Here is a 17,097-nt window from a genome sequence, read left to right as displayed (position 1 = left end):
CTGAGGCAGGGCTTCAGTCACATTAGAATAATGAAGTTCCAGAAAGTCCCACAGATTGAAACACATAAAACCTCCACACACACAAAAAAAACACACAAAACCGCAAAAAAAAAAAAAAAAAAAAAAACCCCAAAACAATAAACTAGCATTTTAAAATGTAAAGAGCAGATAATTAGAGGAAAATATTGTAGCAAAAGGTGAACAGCCTTAATATTTATAAAGAACTCTTACAGATTAGTAAGAAGATGAGCACCCGATAAAAAACAGTACAGACAAGAATAGGCAATTCAAAAAGAAGAAATACAATGAGCCAATACACTTAGCAAAAGCAGTCAGCTTCACCAGGGGGAGTCAAGAAAATGCAAATCAAACAACAAAGAGGCATCATCTTTTGCCTAACTAATTGGCAGAGATTAAATACATGATAATACCTAGTGTTGGTAAGCGTGTGGAAAAAACAGGCACCGTCATTCACTGGTGGGAGAGCAAACTGGTGCAGCCTTTCCAGAACACAATTTGGCAACATGTAAAACTGAGGAAGATCACACCCCTTTCTGACGCAGCAATTCCACTTTTAGGAAGATTGCCTTAGGAAATAATTGTGAATAATAATAACAGTAATAGCCAACCTTTCTTAAATGCTCTGTGCATGCCAGGCTTTACATGCCTTATCGCATATAATCCTCCTAGTCATCATCCCATGAGGTAGGAGCTGTTTTTATCACTTCTGAGGAAACTGAGGCCCAAAAGGATTAAGACAATGGCCTAAGGACTTCTAGTGGCTCAGATGGCAAAGAACTCGCCTACTAATGCAAAAGATGCAGGTTCCATCCCTCAGTCCGGAAGATCCCCTGGAGAAGGAAATGGCCACCCACTCCAGTATTCTTGCCCGGGAAATCCCATGGACAGAGGAGCCTGGCAGGCTGTAGTCCATGGGGTCGCAAAAGAGTCGGACCCGACTTAGCAACTAAACAATGACAATAGAGGCATAGAACTAACAAGTTGCAAAGCCTGGATTTGACTTCAGGACGTCTGAGTCAGGAGCCTCACTGCCCATACAGCAGAATACACTGGATCAATACAAAGGATGATGAGCACTGAATATATACACTGGATAGAGCTGCAAGAATATTCCTCTGGGCTTGTTTGTGATGAGGTGTAGTGAGGCAGGGGAGACTGTATGTTAAATTCCCCCACAATAGGAACTGATTACATTATGGTGTACCCATATAGGAGTATTATGTAACCTTGAAAATGATGCTACAGAAAAAAACTGTGTGTGAATCCTAGGGGGTTTTGTTTGTGCTTAAAAGATCTCTGAAAGGATATAAAAGGAGCTGATAGAATTGATTGCCTCCTAGAAAGGCAACTGTGTGGCCATGGTCAGAAATCAGAAGGAGACTTGTTTAAGTCATATACCATTTTTCACTTCTTGAATTTTAAATCATGTGAATGTAATATTTATTAAAATATTTATATACCTATAAAATACACCCACACACAGGTAGGTTATAGAACTTATTCCAAATAACTTTATTTCCTTGAAATGCTACTAAGGGTTCCTCAAAAAGCTCCAGGACTCTTACTTGGGGAATCATACTGAAGCTGACGAAGAGACTGCTTTAATGTTAACCTGCAGGTTTCCCAAACTGAGTTGCTCATGGAAGCATTTTCTTAATTGATATCTCTTATCCTCTCTCTGGAGATGAGTGCCTTGTAACTTGGGAATTATTTGTTATTATTTGGGAATTATTTGTTATTAATACTTAATGCCAAGGTGAAAGGCTTACAGTGTTTCATTAAATCAAAGAAATATGTTACCGACACTGGTCCTACTTTGTTTAAAAATAGATGTGTAGGCGTGGTATGTGTGTGTTTTGCTTATGAGTTCTGGGATAATGGATGATTTTAGTTTCTTCTTTTATCCGTTTGTGTTTTTTAAGTTTCAAAAATGAACAAAATCATTTCGCATGCACCATTGTTTGAGTCTATGTACTGTATTTTTAAGGCTTTGGGATCCCTTTCTCTTCATGCACCCCATTCTCTGTGTTGGCATGCTTAGTAGCTTCAGTCATGTCCGACATTTTGCAACCCCAGGGACTGTAGCCTGGCAGACTCGTCTGTTCATGAGATTCTCCAAGCAAAAATACTGGAGTGGTTTGCCATGCCCTCCTTCAGGGAATCTTCCCAACCCAAGGGTTGAAACCACGTCTTCTGTGTCTCATGCATTGCAGGCAAATTCTTCACTGCTGAGCCACCAGGAAAGCTCCCAGTCTCATCTACTCCCTACTGAAAGCAGCAGCCTGGGGTTATGTTCACTGAGAGGACCCCATCTATAACCAGGCCCTCTCATCTGTTTTTATCCAGGGCCAGCTCAAGCTGTGGCTCTGAGGTGGCGGGGGACGGACCAATGGCCTCGATGGGGTCTGTCTGTCACTAAACAGCTCTCTGGCCCCAGCAGACCCTACCTTCAACCAGGTTCCTCAAACAGAGGTACTGAGGCTACGGAATCAGACACCAGCCAGCTGCAACCCTGACACATTGCGCATCCAGGGAACCTGGGCTTTGGTCCCAGCTCTGGGCTGCCCGACTATGTGACCTTGGCCAAGTTTCTTAACCTGAATGTCATCATCACCCTTTGAGTCAGCATGACGCTTGCCTTACAGAGCTCAGTGACCAAATGAGAGCACACACAAAGGCACTGGTGTCCCGCCGAGGGCTGTCCCAGTGGAATTATTACACACCCCAGCAGGGAACATGGGCTTGCCATCACCTTCCTAAGAACAGAGTACTTTTTTCTTTTCTTTTTTTAATAGGTTGTTCCTTCTCCAAGACGGGGGGAGCAAGGAGATGAAACATGGGAGACTGGGGCATGTGGAAATAGAATGGTGCTCAAGACAAATAGGAGAAGCCTTTTAGCTTGACGTATGCAGCCCTGCAGCCCTGGTTGTGCCCATGCCCCCCAGTCTAGCCGGCCCCACCCCACACACAGCCATGCCACTTCACACATACAGGTCAGCTCACCTCACCGACCATTGCAATTTTGATAAACCACAGCCTGGACCACTTCCCTCCCTTCCAGCTCCCCCATCCTTTGGCTTTCAGCTGAGTTAGCTGTTCCCCAGCCTGCACTGGGGTCACACCTCTGGGCTTCAGCATCCCAAAGCCTCCATGATTGCTATGATGCCAGGTTCCAGCTCCTCTGCCAGACTGGACTTCCTGAGGGCAGGAGCTGTATCTGTCACTGTGGTCCACCTGTCTCTGGGTCCAGCATGGGCCTGCAGGTCTGGGACTGGAATTAGATCATGAGCACTGAAGTCCAGGAGACCTGAGTTTGAATTCCAGCTCCATCCCCTTGGGGAAGTGACTTCACTCTGAGCCTCAGTTTTCCCTATCTGTAAGTGGATTTCATCCTTGCAGTGAACTCACAGGGTTATTTTCATCAGTTAATGTGTATATAACTCTGAAAACCATTCCAGGCATGAAGGAAAACTCTTCATTGGTGGTACCCAAACTGACAGCATCACAGACCCTTGGTGAACGCTTGTTGATTTGAAGTAGGAAACAGCACCAGGAAGGGTGGTTCCCCAGGATCAAACCCCACCTCGCCCAGAACAGTGGCCCTTTCCCCACTGTGTATGCTTGGCACTGTCTCACCACCTCCACACTCACTCCTGCCTTGTACCCCCACAGCCACTCGGCCCAAGCTGAAGAAGATGAAGAGCCAGACGGGACAGGTGGGTGAGAAGCAATCGCTGAAGTGTGAGGCAGCAGCTGGTAACCCTCTGCCCTCCTACCGCTGGTTCAAGGACGGCAAGGAGCTCAACCGCAGCCGGGACATCCGCATCAAGTATGGCAATGGCAGGTGAGCAACATCCCTCCCTCCATCTACCAGCCACCCTGCCTCCTTCCTGCACAGAACCAGCTCCCATCCCCCTTTTTTGTGGCTCCCAGTTTCTCTTTCCAGCTCTGGCATTCTGCCCCAGTGTCTTGCAGACGGTAGCCACTTAATTAACATCCCTGAATGGTTGAAGGTCATTTGATTGTCAAAGTCAACTTTAGCTGTGAAGTCCCATCTTGTCCATAAAACTTTTCAAAGGACTCGCAGGGTCTGAAACCCACCACTGGGCAGTCTTTGGTGAAGGACTCTGATCTATAATGTGTCTAGGAGGTCATGGGTGATGATACACCAGTTCCTCAGCTCAGCAAGCTGTCACTGGGCAGGGAGCCAGGTGAGGGAAGGGGCCCATGGCTTTGACTGGTGTCAGAGGAATCTTGGACAGCTCCCCCGTGACTTGGAAATTGTCTTCAGTCTTTGAGTCAAGGCTCCAGGGAAGAGAATCAAAAGGTCTAGGGTCTCTGGGCTGTGGAAGGTGGTCTGTCTTCCAACTTGGTCAGACAGTGGGCTGCAGGCACAGAGAAGCCAAGGAGCCAAGGGCAGCCCCTCACCTCTCTCCTGCCTCTCACAGCCCCTGAGGGGCTGTCAGAAAGCAGAACAAGCTTGGCCTCCGCTCTGCAGATTCTGAGGGCACAGTAGTCTTCTGTCTCTGGCTGAGGGGTGCCCCAGCCTTTCCTGCTCCTCCCCAGGGGCTGTCATTCCCTCCTCACCCCCCAAAATGCAAATAGTTTTAGAGGACCCTCCAACCTGTCCCACAGCCAAAAGCGATGGAAAAAAATGTCTGGGCTCAGGCTGCTCCTGGTTTGCTGGGATGCCCTGAGTGTACACATCCTACCCTCCAGCCTTAGTGTCTGAACCTGTGAAGGGAAGGGGTCAGGGGTCTGGGCGATGCTTGCAGTTTTCTGACCCTCTTTCCATGAGCAGGGAGCAAAGACAGGACCTATCACCCCGGAAAGTGGTCCAGGCAGAAAATAGAAAGTGATTTAAGAAGGTTTGGGTAAAAAAAAAAAAAAAAAAGAAGGTTTGGGTTCAGATCAAAGGTTTACAGCTTAAAAAAAACACTGCTTCCTGAGGGAAATTGGGAGGGTTTCTGGGATGTCACCAGTCACTGGAGTTAGCAAGAAATTCAGGTTGCCCATTAAGTCACCTTTTGAGGCCCCCTCACCCCTTCCCACTGCCCCGCCATGCCTGGCTGCAAGCTGGAGAGAAGAGTGGACTGGCTTCCCAGGCTGTTGGGGCCCGTTTCCCTCCTGTTCTGTTTTTCTGGAAGGTGGCCTCCCCCCAACTTCCCTGAGACAGCAGAAGTCAGGAGAAGGGATGCTCCTTGCTGTCCACATTATGCTCAAACAGTCCACAATGTGGCCAATCTTCACCTTCATTCCTGATCCACACGTGACCCTCACGCTCACCCACACCCTCCTGCACACACACCCTCAGAGCCCTTGGGCCACCAACAAACTCCTCTCTTTGGTGAATTCTCCCTCTCTCTGGTGAATTCTCCTTCTCTCTCTCAACAAACCACTAACACCGCTTCTCCTCTAAAAGCTCTCTCTCCACGTTGCCGTCTTCTCCTGTTCCTCCTCCCCCGACTGTTGCCCATCTCATTCCTGCCCTTCACCACCATGCGGAGGAAGTTTCTAGCCCACTGACTCCACACTGGCTCGTCCTCCACACCTCTGCTCTACGGGAACCTGCCCTGTAAACACAACCCCAACACTCTCTGCGGCTGCAGCTCTTGACAAACCCGGTGACCTTAGGCCCTCCCAGGGCCCCCCGGCTGCCAGGCCCCTCAGCAGCCATTGGCCCTGCCACCTGCTTCCTTGCCCTTATGCTCCTCCTCCTCATCCTCTTGTGCCTCTGAACCCCTTCTCTCTGGCATCATGAATGCTGGAACTTTCCTGTGTCTGGGGCTTCGCTCTTCATCCAGAGCTCTCCACCCATGGGTGGATTCACCCTCTCCTATCTGATGACCCCAAGCCTCCATCTCTAGTCTGATGGCTTTTTTTCTCCTTTCCTGAGTTCCAAATCCATACTGCCAGCTAGATACCACCCCTGAGGTTCCCCATGTTTATCTGCTTTTGTTTTTGTTTTTCACTTTTTTTGCTTTTTCTTTTTTTTTTTAGCAGTGTGTATTCCTGGGCCAGACATTTTTGTTTCTTCAGTTTCTTCTGGGATATCTTTTTCTTCCATGCAACCTCCTCTTCTGGTTTAGGAACAATCTGTTCTTTCCAGTGAGGACCATCTCCGTGTGGCCGGGAGAGCTCATGTATGGGTTGATCTGACGGTGAGCTCTCTAAGTCCTGCCCCACAGGCTGGAGGCTTTGTTCACCTGGATGTGCTCAATGAGCAGAGAATCTACATCTAAGCCCTTGAGTTCAGCACTACTCTCTGCGTTTTTGAGCACGTGCAGTAAAAATTCAGTGTTCCTTTTGGGCCACTGACCCTGCGTCCAGCCCTGCTGTTTGGCCTGTGCACACCTACCAACTCCACCACTGTAACAATGGAATGGCACATAGAGCTTCTTTAACGTGACATCCTTCTGATACTTGGTGGCTTCTCGGATATGCATACCCTTAACGGCCTGGATGGCTTCACGAGTGTTCTTAAAATGAACACAAACATTGGAACTTCTTGATTTGCACGATTTTGTGGGAATTTCTGGGTCAAATGAATTGCAGACTATTTTTAGAGGTCACCTCCGCCGCTTACTGGAAAAGCCCCAGACATCTCTAATCCAGAACGCCCTGGTCTTGCCTCTCCCCCTGTCCTCTCTGGCCCTGCCTTGCCCCACTGCACTTCCCTCTCGGCTGTGGCAAAACCAGACTGCCTGCTACCCAAAGCCTGCCCTCGTGCCGTCCCCTCCAGGTGGACACCACGTCTCAGAAAGGAGACCTCCTTCTCCCCACCCACTTATGCTCTCCCTGCCCCCAGCCTCTTGTCCTCCACTGTCTCACTCTTGGCCATTCCCCACCTTTTCTAGGCCACAGGCCCCTTTGTGAATTCATTTCTGTTTCGCACGTATGTGTGCTATGCAGCAGTTGTGTGCCGGGCATTCTACCAGAGGCCGGAAATACACCAAGGATTGGAGCAGACATGGTCCCCACCTTCACAAAGTTTCTCTTCTAGCTTTTAGTGAAGGGTCTGGTAAAGGCCTCTACCCTTTCTTCAGAAAACGTGTGCCTGGTTTGTTTGCAGTTCGAGAGGTCCACAAGTTCACTGACCCCGTTGACTCTGACAGGGGATGGTCTTTCTAACAGGGCACATATCTGATCATTCATTCATTTACTTGGTAGATCTTGAGAGTCTGCCATATGCCAGGGACAGCCTAGGCCGTGGGGCCCTTCTAATGCTCCCCTTCCTGGCCTATAACTCACCGTCTTGCTGTTCTCCCACTTGGTGCTTCTGACTCCTAGACTTGGGCACAGACTGTTCCCTGTGCTGGCAGCATCCCCTCCTCTCACCTGTCCTTTGCAAAAATCTCCAAGGCCCAGCTTAAATGTCACACCCTCTGGGTCACCCTCCTGAGCGCCCCCAGCAAGCTCTCACATCTCCTCCCATGGTGCCTTAGACACAGCTTCGCGACATGGTGGGAGGCTGTTTCTCCCAGCGTGAGAGCCTCTGAGACCACCCTCAGACACACCCTGTCTCTTGTGTAGCCTGGCGGAGGTCATCTGCTTTCCAGTGTGAGCTGACAAGGATCTTGCAGGATCTGCTCACCTCTCCTGGGTGCAGGGGATGTAGGATTGGGCAGGACACCTGTTGCATTGACCTTGCCTTCGAACAAGTGACTGTCCTGGTCAGGCCCTGGTGTCAGCAGACAGATAGGGCACCCAGTCCCCACACACGGCCTGGATGTATCCTCTGGGTCTCCTCCTGGGCACTAAGGCCCCCTGACAGCCTGAGTATGCCCCCTGCCCCCTTCCTGTCAGGACCCTGTCCTCTTGGCCTGGTTTCACCCATCCTGCCCCCGGGCTGCTCCCTGCAGTGAGTCGATGGGCTGAAGAGTGGGCTGTGATGGAGAGTGCCTTAATCCCTGTCATTTCCCATTCCCTCAGTGTGACTCGGAGAACCGCCACTCTACACATACACTTTACCGGACTTGGGGGCTGGGGGCTGGGGGCAGGAGTCTCCTTTCTGGCAAAGTCATCTTTCCTCTTCCCACACCACAGGGCACACTCTAGCCCTCCTAGAGCTCCATTCTGCCCAGCCCACAGTCTTAATATCACTCTGGGTCTATGGAGACACCCCTCCCACTGGGCTCCGCCTTTCTCTGGGGCAGTCCCGCTGAGGTGTCTCAGCCCAGCCTTCCTGTGCCCAGAGAACACCGCCCTCTTTCCCAGCCCTGGGCACGGAGCCCTTACCCGGCGGAACCATGTGTTCCCCTGTTTATGAGGGGCAGGCTAGAACAGGCCCCTCAGGCAGGCAGCAGGAGGTAGGCGCTGGGGAAAACGTGCGGATGGGTGGAGGAGGCAGCCGCCCAGATCCCTGGTCCCTGCCAGCAGAAAACTGGCTGAGGAAGGCGAGGAGGGCGCCTATCACAGGGGCAGACCTGGGTCAGCCTAGCAAGGGGACACTGGGCCTGCCAGGAAGGTGGGAGGGGGGTCCTGAGTGCTTGGGGCTTCTGATGGAGCTAGGAGTGAGCACTCGAGAATGTGGTGGCCCCACTCCTTAGCTGCAGAGCCCCGCCCTTCAGCTCTGACCCCAGAACCTTTTGTGCCAGGCTGGGGCCACCTTCCTGGAACTGGGGCAATCATCACACAGCTGGTAAACCAAGATGCCTGCAATCAGCAAACCTGGGGCCCTGGTTTCTGTCCCCTAGCCTATTTCTGGTTCCTCAAAGGGGAGGGGCTCTCCCTACACCCCCGCCTTTCCACAGACCTCACACCCCTCCATGCGGGAAGCCCTTCCTTCTGGTTTTAGCTTCCATCCCTCCAGGTAATCGTGAGCCTGGCTCCCTCTTATTCTGCATTTGATGTGGTGTAAGGGACACTCGTTTGAATTCACTGTGAGTGAATGACAAGGAGGGTCCATCTCTGTGTCCCCTATACCTTCTTTTTTTTTTTTTTAACATCAAGGCAATTTATTAACACAATAATCTGAGGAGTCCTGTTCACAGATGGTGACCCACCCCTTCCTGTGGGTGCTGTTGGAGGGGGTGAGGGTGACTTCCTCAGTTCACCCAATCTTCATCCCTGGGGCAAGGGCTCTGAAGGTTGACTGGGCCCCCTGTCCAGGAGTCTTGTCCTATTTCCTCCTGTGACCTGGAGTTTGATGTGAAGGGCAGTGATGCCCAGCTCCTTGCATCTCTGGGCCACATTCGGGGAATCTAGCATGGCAGCCTATGGAGAGAGCTCACCTCGGTCAGCCTTCACCTTCCTCCCCCCAGTTACACAGCAGATGGCTTCCTGGCCAGAAAGATCTGTGATGCGGACAGAAGTATCACTGAAGGGTGCAAAGATGTGGCACACACCAAACACATTTTCTCCTTCAGCCACCTGAGGGTCGAGGCTGATGACCCATTTTCCTTCTTTTCTTTCTTCTTGTGAGGTGCCATTTCTGTACATCTTCTCCCCTATGCCTTCTTGACCCTGAGACCCCCAGGTGAGCCCCTGCCCTGCTCATCTAGTGTTAAGGAAGAGCTGATGGCCAGGAAGCTGGAGAAGCCTGGTCCTGGGGCAGCTGGACTCCATGGCATCTAATTAGGCAGGGGCCAGGGAGGAGATGTTGTCAAAACCAGAGGGGCCTCCAGGGCTCTGTTTAATGAAGAGAAGAAACTCAAATTGACAGGAGAGGGTTGTAAGCAGACACAGGCCAAGGAGACAGAGACCAGCATGAGCCAGGAGGGGTGGAAGGGAGTCGGGAAGCTCTCACTGTATCATCGGAGTGGACATCACCACAGAAATGAGGCCTTTTGACTAGATAGGCTCGGGGAGGCTGGTTTGGGGGATCCCAGAGTTAGGAGGTCCAGGAAGAGCCCAGCATCAGGGGCTGAGGAGGAGCTCAGGAGACTAGTCCCCAAAGCACAGCGCAGGGAAGGATGTGGGTCATTTTACCGTCTTCCCCCGTCCCTGGTGCAGCCTCTCTGCTCACTGCCCTCCTTCCCCATCAGCTTCATGGCTCTGTTTCTCCAGCCCTGGTTTTAGGGCTGGCTCCCATTCTACCACTCTGCAACCCACTAGGCATGTTCTGGGAATCTGATTTTTTTTTTAACTCAGGACTAAGAGGAGGAAGTTACATCATGTTAAGAAATTTTCATGCTACTTCTTGTTTCCCCCTGGGGTCCCCAGGGTTTTATCCGGAGCTCAGACTGGCCCCAAAGAGCACTGGGGCAGAGGGAGGGGTGAGAGGTATGAACAGATCCTGCAGAGCCCAGGCACCTGCGGGCAAGTGCAGGGAAGCCGACGGAAGGAAGGAAAGGTTTGGCATGGTCTTCAGAAAGAAGAGGACAGGCTAGGCCAGGTGCCCTGGAGTCACACACAGCACTGGAATCCCTGCCCAGGCCTGGCCCCACGGCTCTGGGCATGCAAGGTTGGGTGCGAAGCCCTCCACAGAGGCGTTAGCCTGAGCATCAAGCTCCAGGAGACAGTCCATGAGCCGCCTGGGGCGCACATCCTCACCAGCTCCAGCTCCTCATTCACCTCTGCCTTTGCTTTGCTGGCAGGCATTCTTAAACAAGTCCAGAAGCCCCTTAAGGACTCAGTTTTCCCATCAATCCTGCCTGGTCCTCCTCCAGATTAGCCATGAGAGTCAAGTCAGGCCTTGAAGATAAGATTTTTTTGTTCCCTGAGATATCCAAGCCCCCAGCACTCAGAGGGCACTCAGTAAACATCTGTTGAGTAAATGAAGAGAAACCTTTTGAAGAGGCCACAGAGTGCCCCTTAGTGGCAGGGCTAGCCTCAAGGCAGGGGAGAGCCACAGGTGAGGACTGGGAGGCTGGGCGCAGTTGCCCTGGAAACCTGATGGAGCATTGGCCTTTCTGGGTACCTGGGACAGGCCTTTTCTATCCAGAGTGGTGGGGCTGCCACTTCTAAGGGAAGGCTGAGGTGGCTGTGAGTTAGTGGCTGCTCTGCTGGAAGAGGGTCAGGGAGACACGGCGGGCTGGGGAGAAGGGTACTAAAGTCCTTGTGACTTCCCAAAGGATGCCAGTTTCCTGCCCTGGAGGAATGGTTACAAAGAAGGTCCAGTTCTGGAAAAGGGATGGATGTGAGGATCCATAGACTTAGAATTTGTGTTTCTCCTGAGCGTGCAGGTCTCCCTCCCGCTCCAGAGACTGTGCATTCCATCCAGACCCCAGCACTGGCTGGTCTGCGGGAGCCTACTTCCCATCCACCTGTGCAGACACTGTGGTCATGCTGGGAGAGGTGACCACTGGGTGACCGCTGGGGAGCTCACGTTCTTCCCATCTTATCCCCTCACTAACCAGAAAGAACTCACGACTCCAGTTCAACAAGGTGAAGTTGGAGGATGCTGGGGAGTATGTCTGTGAGGCTGAGAACATCCTCGGGAAGGACACCGTCAGGGGCCGGCTCTTCGTCAACAGCGGTAGGTAGTCCCCCAACCAAGGGAAGGGTCCTAGAGGGGTCCTGTGGGGGGAGCCTATCACCCTGCCCCCAGCCCTGGAGAAGAGGCCCACACATGATCCATCTTGCACTTGACTCCCCTCCCTCCCACTGCTGCCATATCAAGGCCCGAGATCTGAGCCGATTCAGGGAAACGCAGTCGAAGCATAAATGTTTAGCTTTGTTATCTGGACCTGGAAGAGCCGCCAGCTCTCATTTTAAATACCCTGAAAACTAAATATTTTGAAATCAAGAGGTAGGGGGTGGGAGAAGGATATTTTTAGAAGGCAATTATGGGAGGCTGGGCTGCCAGGAGTGGGGCTCCGGAGAGAGGCAGACCCAGGGTGTGTGTGAGCCGCCTGCCCACGGCTTTGCTGGGCACCCGAGTGTAGGCAGCCTGCTCTGCAGGGCCACAGTGGGGAGGCCTGGGTGCCTTGGACCCCTGGGGGCAGCCTCTGCTCAGGGTTGGCCGGCCCCTCTCCCACAGGTCATCCCCTCCCTGGGAAATGTGCAAGGTCAGGAGCCCATGGCACCCTTAGCTGCCTCTCGCCACAGAGGCAGCCTCCCTGCTGGGCCATCCTCTGGTTGTTGCCCTTGACTGGAAAGTCACCAAGCCTATCTGTCCTCAGGTCGCACCCCCTCCACTCTCGCCCCTCCTCTGAGCCCCACAGCTCTTGTTCCTCCTCCTGACACCCGACCTATCGGTACCACTTGTTACCTGGTTGTTGGGTTTGCTTCCAGTCCTGCCCATCACAGAATCCAATCCTCCATCTGCCTGCATCGCCTGTGTCTCCACCACACAGTTTCCTGGTACTCCCCACACCCAGTGCAGTCTAACAACAACCCTGACCTTGCACCTTCAGAGGAGAACCTGGCTCAGACCTGGTCTGCCCTGTGTTCTGAGGGATCCCCCTCTCTTCCCAGCCTCTCTGTTCCTCCACTTGCCAGTGGATTTCATAGGTCTAAGTCTTCAAGTCCCGGTCAATCTTTTTTCTGGATCTCTCGCTCACATCTTTTCTTTTCATTCCAACCCCACCTCGAGGGCACCTCTAGCCCAGGTTTCAGCCCTGCTCACCTGGGCCAGAGTAGTGACCTCTGAAGGCGCTTTAACCCCATCATGCCCCCACCCTTGAAGCCACAGAACAAAAACTTGACCCCACAGCCCAGCTTACACAAATCTGACCCAAATGGTCTCTCCATATTCCCTCTGGAGCCCTGACTCAACCCCATGGTGTAGTTCATGGATTAGGAGATTGAAGCTGAGAGAGGTTACATATTCTGCCCAGAGTCAAGCAGGTAGACCTACAGGATGTGAAAGATGTTGGCAAACACAGAGCCCCCCAAGCTCCATGGGGCCATGTCTAGGCTGTTTACCCCTCCCGCCCCGTGGCCCACTACAGTACCAGTCAGCACCTGGTAAACACAGAAGGACCACAGACCCTGCTTCAGGGCCTCTCCTGACTCCCCATAGCCCAGCCTGGGCATGGCGGTGGTAGGGGCACCTGCACCCTCCTGCCCCTCCCAGCCTGTCTCAAGCCTGGGAAAGTGGACCACGCTGGGGCCCGGCATCGTCCCCTGCAGCCAGAGTGGGCAGGCATTCTCAGATCCAGTGGGGATTTGAGGTTTCATGTTTTACATTTTAAGACTTTCTTGGTTAGAACTGATAAGAACCCAACATAAAACGATGTTGAGGAATTTATTGGCTTTTAAAACTGAGAAGTCCAGAGGTAGGACTGACCTTAGACCCGACAGAATCCTGGACTTCAGAGCAGGGGTCGGGGCGCTCCCTCCCACAATGTGTTAACCTCTTTTTCTCCTCCTGTAAAATGGGCTTCCCCCACATTTAGGGAAAGGATTGAGAAGAGGAGGCCATGGCCTCAGACAGCTCCGGGTTTACATCATCCCAGTACCACCCAGGGAAAAGAGATAGCTTGGTCTGTCTGTCTCCATTTACATTGTCACAGGGTTGGATTCTTGTTCTGTGCCCCACTTGGCCCAGCCATGCACTCCGTGGGGGTGGGATGCCATCCTGGCAGGGCCGTGTGTGTGTGCAAAGGGGTGCTGAGGGGCAAAGTACCATGAGTGACATCCCTACTAGAACTACTTTGGAGGTGGGGGGTGGAGTGTAGATGAAGAAGAAAGGCTGCCCTGCCATGAAGGAAACCACAGTAATGTCCTCTGTCTTGCACAGGGCTTGGGGCCTCAGGCGGGGCTCCATTGTGAGATCCTTCAGATAAGCTGCAGCCCCACCCCTCCTGTGGGCTTCTTTGAGCCCTGAGTAGCCTGGGCTCTGGGCAGGCGGGGATCAGACAGTGGAGCTTTGGGCTGGGCGCTCAGGGCTCTGTGCCTCTCGTCCCTCCAGCAGGCAGGACGGCGGCACAGCCGAGCTGTGGACAGAGTCCAGAGCTTTGGTCTCATTCCAGTTCTGTCATACAACCCTGAGTGAGTCGCTCCACCCCCCGAGTCTTCAGTTTTCCCATCTGAGTTTGAGCCAGATGATCTCTAAGCCCCTTCTCCCTAAAATTCTGGAATTCTCAGGGTTTTTTGTATCGAGGCTGACATCCTGTGCACCTAGCCACGGCCACCACCACACATGTATACCCTCACACCACATCTCTCCAGCTGCCCTTCTGTCCAGGCAGGCAAGAGCCTACCCTTGATGTGGGGAGGTGGACAGAGCCACTGGAGGGGGCCAGGAGGTCCTGTGGGGAACGTTTATCAGGTAGAGATGCTCAGGTTCCTGTTTACCCGTGGAACCTGGAAGACTTGCCGCAGCCCCACCCTGAGGAGGGGGTGGAGGGCGGGTATCGGCAACTGTGCCTGCCCCCCTCTGACTCATTCCAAGGTGGGTTGGCTGGGCCCGCCTGGGCCCCAGGGAAGCCAGGGCTACAGGGGCGGGGCCGCCAGAAGAGGGCATGGGAGGGCCGCCAGGGAGCAGCGTCTGCTCAAGGGGCATCGACACAGCCTTGAAAGATGAGGAGTTTTGTCCATGAGCAAGGGGTGGGAGGGCAGCAGTTGCAATAGCTGGCGGCAGGGAAAACATTTCCACAGCATGAGCTCCCCCCTGGCCCTTGTCTCCTCAGGACCCCAGTATACTCACTCACCCCAGGACACTGAGGCCTAATAGAGATCTCCTGGGTTTACCTCCCCAGGTGTTTTCTTTAAATCCCCCCCAGCCCCTGGCAACCAGAATCTACTTTCTGCTTCCGTGGATTCACCTATTCTGGACATTTCACAGAAATACAATCATAGAGTACATGGCCTTTCAAGACTGGCTTTTTCCACTTAAAATAATGTTTTCAAGGTTCATCCATGTTGTAGCATGTATCAGTACTTCTTTCATTTTCGTGGCTGAATCGTATTCCATTGCATGGGTCTACCACATTTTGTTTATATGTTCATCAGCTGGGGTTGTTGCATCATTCTGGTCATTTCCACATTTGGGCTGTTATGAACAATGCTGCTATAACATTTGTGTCCAAGTTTTTGTGTGGACATATATTTCAGTTCTCTTGGGTATATGCCCTAGGAGTTAACTTGCTTGGTCATATGGTAACTATGTTTAATTTTTTGAGGAACTACCAGCTGTGTTTCAAAGTGGCTACACCATTTAGCATTTCCACCAGCAAAGTAGGGGGGTTCCCATTTCCCCACATCTTCACCACCACTTGTTGTTATCCATCCTTTTTTAATACAACCATCTGAGGGAGTGTGAAGTGGTACCCCTGTGGTTTTTGTTTTCATTTCCCTAATGATTTTTCATGAATATTTGTATTTTCTAAGAGACAATGTTTGAATTAGTGCTTTAATGCTGATATCAGCAGCAGCCAAGGAGACCAGACTAGACCCTGGAATGGTAGTAGAATGTACCTTTCTCTAAAGAATCAGATGTCTTTATTTGCTTGGTAGAGATATTTGTCAGTATTCATTAAGCACCTACTACATGCCAAGTGCTGTGCTAGACACAGGAGTTCGTTCACCAGTGAAGCAGACAGCCTCTGCCCTGATGGAGCTTACCTTCTATTGGAGGTAGCTCAGTTGGTAAAGAATCCCCTGCAGCGCAGGAGACCCTGGTGATTCCTGGGTCAGGAAGATCTGCTGGGGAAGGGATAGGCTACCCACTCCAGTATTCTTGGGCTTCCCTTGTGGCTCAGTTTCAGTTGGTAAAGAATCTGCCTGCAATGCAGAAGACCTGGGTTCGGCCCCTGGGTTGGGAAGATCCCCTGGAGAAGGGAAGAGCTGTCCACTCCAGTATTCTGGCCTGGAGCATTCCATGGACTATATAGGCCATGGGGTTACAAAGAGTTGGACACGACTGAGTGACTTTCACTTTCAGGCTTTAGACAACTAGTAATTGCACAACTAGTCCTTTAATTGTTAGAATAAATACTTTAAGTTACAAAACTAAGAGAAAGAGTAAAGGAGGAGACCTGAGCAGCTTCTCTGTGACACTGATATTTTGAAAGTCCTGGACAAGGAGTCACTTGGCCTCTTAGAGGAGCTGAACTAAGCCAGTGGAGTCTGAATATACTGCAAGACAGGGACAAGACAAGAAGCAGGACAGGTGGTGAGGCCCAGATTAGACTTGGGGAGGGCTGAGTACAAAACCACTGGAGGGTTTTGATACTGGAAGCAACTGATCAATTTACATATTTTAAAGACCACTCTGGCAGCAGCCACAAAGCAGAAAGATTAGAGATGAAGGCAAGAGTGAGGACAGGAAGACCTACAAGGAGGCAACTGTGGCCATCTGAGAAAGAGACCACGGAGGCCTGGGGGGTGGAAGGGAGGCAGTAGTAAGACGTGGTAGAGCCCCAGGAGGTATGGAGGCAGGCAGGCCTCAGCAAGAGACAGCTGGGGGACCAAAAATCAGAAACTCCCTCCAAGCCTTTGGTTCATGCTGTTTAGTCACAGAGGTGAGCAAGGGTAGAGGAGCAAGTGGCAGGGCACAGGAGTGGGAGCTGTGTTTGGGGTCGCCTAGCACCGTCCCCGGTGTGGTGGCTGGGGAGCGGCCAGATTCTCTCACTTGGAGGTCATTGGTCATCTTCACCTCCCCAAACATGGAAGAACACAGTGAAGAAAGATGAAGGGAGTGTGAGACGTTGCCCTCGGAGCCCATGTGTGCTGGAAGAGCATGACTGCACATCTTCCATGTGGAAATCTTCCTGGCATGAACCTCCACCACCAGCACAGTTGGTGACTTGGGAGGGCCCTGCCATTACAGGGGTGGCCTCCAGGTACAACTTTCTGAGGTGCAGAGGCCTTTCCCCCACACCTTCTGCAACCAGTTCCCCCACTGCTCTCCCTTTTGCCTTTCCAGAGCCCCAGCCTAGTCCCTACTGTGGCACAGTTCTGAAAGCCCCAGGCCATAGATCCCAGCCAGGGCCCCGTCTTCCTTCAGGAGTCATCCTCTGCCTCCCAAGTCCTGGGTGCGTGCAGATATGCATGGGGGCAGACCCAAGTGTGCGGCCGTGGTCCCACCACCATCCATGCTCCTGCCCAGCGTCAGGCAGGTTCTGCCACCCCTGACAACAGAGGGCATCAAGATGGCCTGAGGTTTCCCTGGCTTGGCCAGGGACCCGGAGAGGACCCGGGCCTGTGGTCCACATCATGTTTGCATCCAGCTGTCAAGCCTTGGTG

The 17,097-nt window shown here is 52.2% G+C and overlaps 1 protein-coding gene and 1 pseudogene across 6 annotated transcripts in view; one reads left to right on the top strand and one right to left on the bottom strand.

Annotated features, from left to right (window-relative positions):
* NRG2 (neuregulin 2) overlaps nucleotides 1–17,097 on the top strand; it is a 187,194-nt gene that overhangs the window by 142,175 nt on the left and 27,922 nt on the right. For all 6 annotated transcript variants that reach the window (XM_065935532.1, XM_065935531.1, XM_065935530.1 and 3 more), the window contains exons 2-3: nucleotides 3,694–3,865; nucleotides 11,322–11,440. In XM_065935532.1, the coding sequence (XP_065791604.1) occupies nucleotides 3,694–3,865; nucleotides 11,322–11,440 (291 nt within the window). The remainder of the gene's footprint in view (nucleotides 1–3,693; nucleotides 3,866–11,321; nucleotides 11,441–17,097) is intronic.
* LOC136156265 (small ribosomal subunit protein uS11-like) lies at nucleotides 8,313–9,452 on the bottom strand (annotated as a pseudogene).

The sequence above is a fragment of the Muntiacus reevesi genome, chromosome 1, assembly GCF_963930625.1.
Source record: "Muntiacus reevesi chromosome 1, mMunRee1.1, whole genome shotgun sequence".
Taxonomy (NCBI): Eukaryota; Metazoa; Chordata; class Mammalia; order Artiodactyla; family Cervidae; genus Muntiacus; species Muntiacus reevesi.
Note: the sequence above shows the minus strand (reverse complement) of the source record. Positions and strands in the feature narration are given on the sequence as shown.